The 2,500-nt window shown below is 39.0% G+C and overlaps 1 protein-coding gene across 1 annotated transcript in view; it reads left to right on the top strand.

The window, feature by feature from the left end:
- Positions 1-163: 163 nt before the first annotated feature.
- LOC138013305 (eukaryotic translation initiation factor 4B-like) overlaps positions 164-2,500 on the top strand; it is an 18,531-nt gene continuing 16,194 nt past the window's right edge. Inside the window, exons 1-2 of the mRNA XM_068860344.1 lie at positions 164-190; positions 327-482. Of these exons, the coding sequence (XP_068716445.1) occupies positions 178-190; positions 327-482 (169 nt within the window). The 5' untranslated portion in view covers positions 164-177. The remainder of the gene's footprint in view (positions 191-326; positions 483-2,500) is intronic.

Raw genomic sequence — 2,500 nt, forward strand, 5'->3', positions numbered from 1 at the left:
AAGTTTAATATGTTTATCACTGCTGTTTGTGTCTTATTTTTGATCAAACTACGATGGCCCAAGAACAAAAGTAGTTTGATATTTTACCCCTCCCCTCCCTAGTCTCCACGTACCATTTCAGTTGGCGCGAACTTCATGGGGAACAGTATCCGGGACTTTGACACGTTGTTGTCCAAGATGGCGGAAACAGGTGATCGTCTTTATCTATTCGTTTCTCCGTTTTCTTCGATTTCTTTCGTGACTTTGCGTTGATTTTCAATGGATTTGTTAAAGAAACCAATCCTTTCCTTTTTCGGTACAGTAATATGCCTCTTTTATTGTCGCAGCTAAAAAGGCCAAAAAGAAAAAGGGGAAGACTGTGAACTTGACTGAGTTCTTGGCGAACGTTAGCGAGAATGGATCATCTTCAGTTAACCATGCACCTGTTTTTTCGGCAAGATCAACGAATTGGGCCGATGAAAGTGAGACCCTTAGTACTGAAGGTATGGATATTTGAATTTCAATACTTGTTGTTTAAAAAATATGCGTCCTGGAGGGTCGTGAAGTTTTCACTACGCAACGATCGATTGGTTCATTATTTAACGTACGAATGAAGAACAATCATTTTGACTTGTTATTTTTACGGCGAATAAAACACATGCAGGTTCTTGAATCTGATATTTTACTTAAAGGGCTTGATCTTCAAGAAATCTTTGCGATTTTAACCTCGTTTACGCAACAGGATATCGTTTCAAACAGCTTAATTATCCTTTGCGAGTTGTAAAACCGCCGATCTTGGTAACTTTAAGATTTCTTCCTAGCATGAGTATGTTGGAATATTTTCCTCGCTGGAACAAACACCAAAGCTTGAGTGATTAAAATCAAGCCCTTTGCTTTGTTGTTATGGCCGTCGATGTTTTCGACGAAGAATTAATGATTGAATTAATTTTGTCTGTAGATGGAACCATAACTTCAACGTCGTTAGATAAAATATTTATGGACACTGATATCGTATACAGGATTTTGGTAATGCTTTATAAAGATCCACCCGTAGGTTTCTCCACTGAGAGCTGATACTTGATTTAAACAACACTTTGCGTTTATTGCGAAGGATGACGTGTAAACACATGTTTGATGGTAGCTTCCTTTTGAATGAAGTGTAATTACAGTATTGCCTTCTGTAATGTTAATTTGGTGACTCTAGAATTTGAAGTAATATATTTTTTTCTTAATTTGTTGGCTGCAAAATAATATTTCACTGGCCCTTACAAAGATGCCAAACTTTTCATGAGCATAACATGATAGCTTGAAATGATTTGCAATGAAAATGGTCATCACAGTTAAAAAAGCGACTGAAGCATTTGTAAAGAGGCCTGCAAAAAAATCTAGTTTTTAAAGGGAAACAAGGTGAACCCTTGATCATATGATTGCTGCACTGAGCTGTCAAGCCAACTGTGAGTTTGACGATAAAATTATCCATAAGGGAGAAAAGACCTTGCACTTAGCTGGACAATAATTAATAAGCAATTGTCTCTAATTATCGAGGCTCCCATGCAAATACTCTCAGGGTTGGTCATGCGTCCCCCCTCCCCCCACGAGTGTCTGCTGAAACGAGCCAGAATTTTCGTAGACTAATCATCACAGACTTCCAGATTCTGGAAGTTTAGACCCTGATAAATTTTGCGTATGGTCACAGCAAGAAACTGGCTTGGTGTGTTGGGCATTTCAAATCGCAGACTTAAATTCTTATCAAAGAAAAACTGTAGCATATGAATTTCATGCTTTGGCTCAGATGTTTGCTGCTCTTCACAGAATGAGTATGGTAGAATTCATATGCTTGAAACATTTTGCTCCCGTGTGTTTCAAACCTATTTGTGGCTTTCCCTTTCTTTCTTCGCTATTTCAGTGGAGTCGTTTCGTTCAAATAATTCCATTTCTTGTAGTCCTTCAGTTGAACTGATTTTACCCTTTAACATCCAAACCGGCCTAGACCGGCCAATATTTCACTCTGTCTAATGCCAGACGATTTTACTCGTCAATGGGGAACCCCCGGGAGTCAAGGGGTTAATCGCTCACTGAAAAACTATGTCCCCATTCACCCTTTAACATCCAAACCGGCCTAAGCCGGCCAGACTTAATATTTTACTCTGTCTAACGCCAGACGATTTTACTTGTCAATGGGGAACCTCTGGGAGTCAATGGGTTAAGGGTTTGCTGTAAAACGTTCATTGCGCTTGAAGGAATTGCTCTTGTGCAGTTCAAATACACTAGCAATACTTTGATATTGTTATTTTTATTTATATATTTCCACTCATGAGAGTGCAAATGCTTACCCCACCAAGGAAACAAAGTTTAAAATCTTTCTGAGGAATATTTTGGAAAGGATTTGTCCCTTTCATGATTCATCCAAAGAGATTGGGAGCAATCTACACTTAACCGATTGGTTCCTGTGTAGGAAAGGAACAAAAGGAAAGGAATGTGTAGCTGGTTTCAGCAGATGCTCATGTGGGAGGAACGCATG

The sequence above is a fragment of the Montipora foliosa genome, chromosome 8 (assembly GCF_036669935.1).
Source record: "Montipora foliosa isolate CH-2021 chromosome 8, ASM3666993v2, whole genome shotgun sequence".
Lineage (NCBI taxonomy): Eukaryota > Metazoa > Cnidaria > Anthozoa > Scleractinia > Acroporidae > Montipora > Montipora foliosa.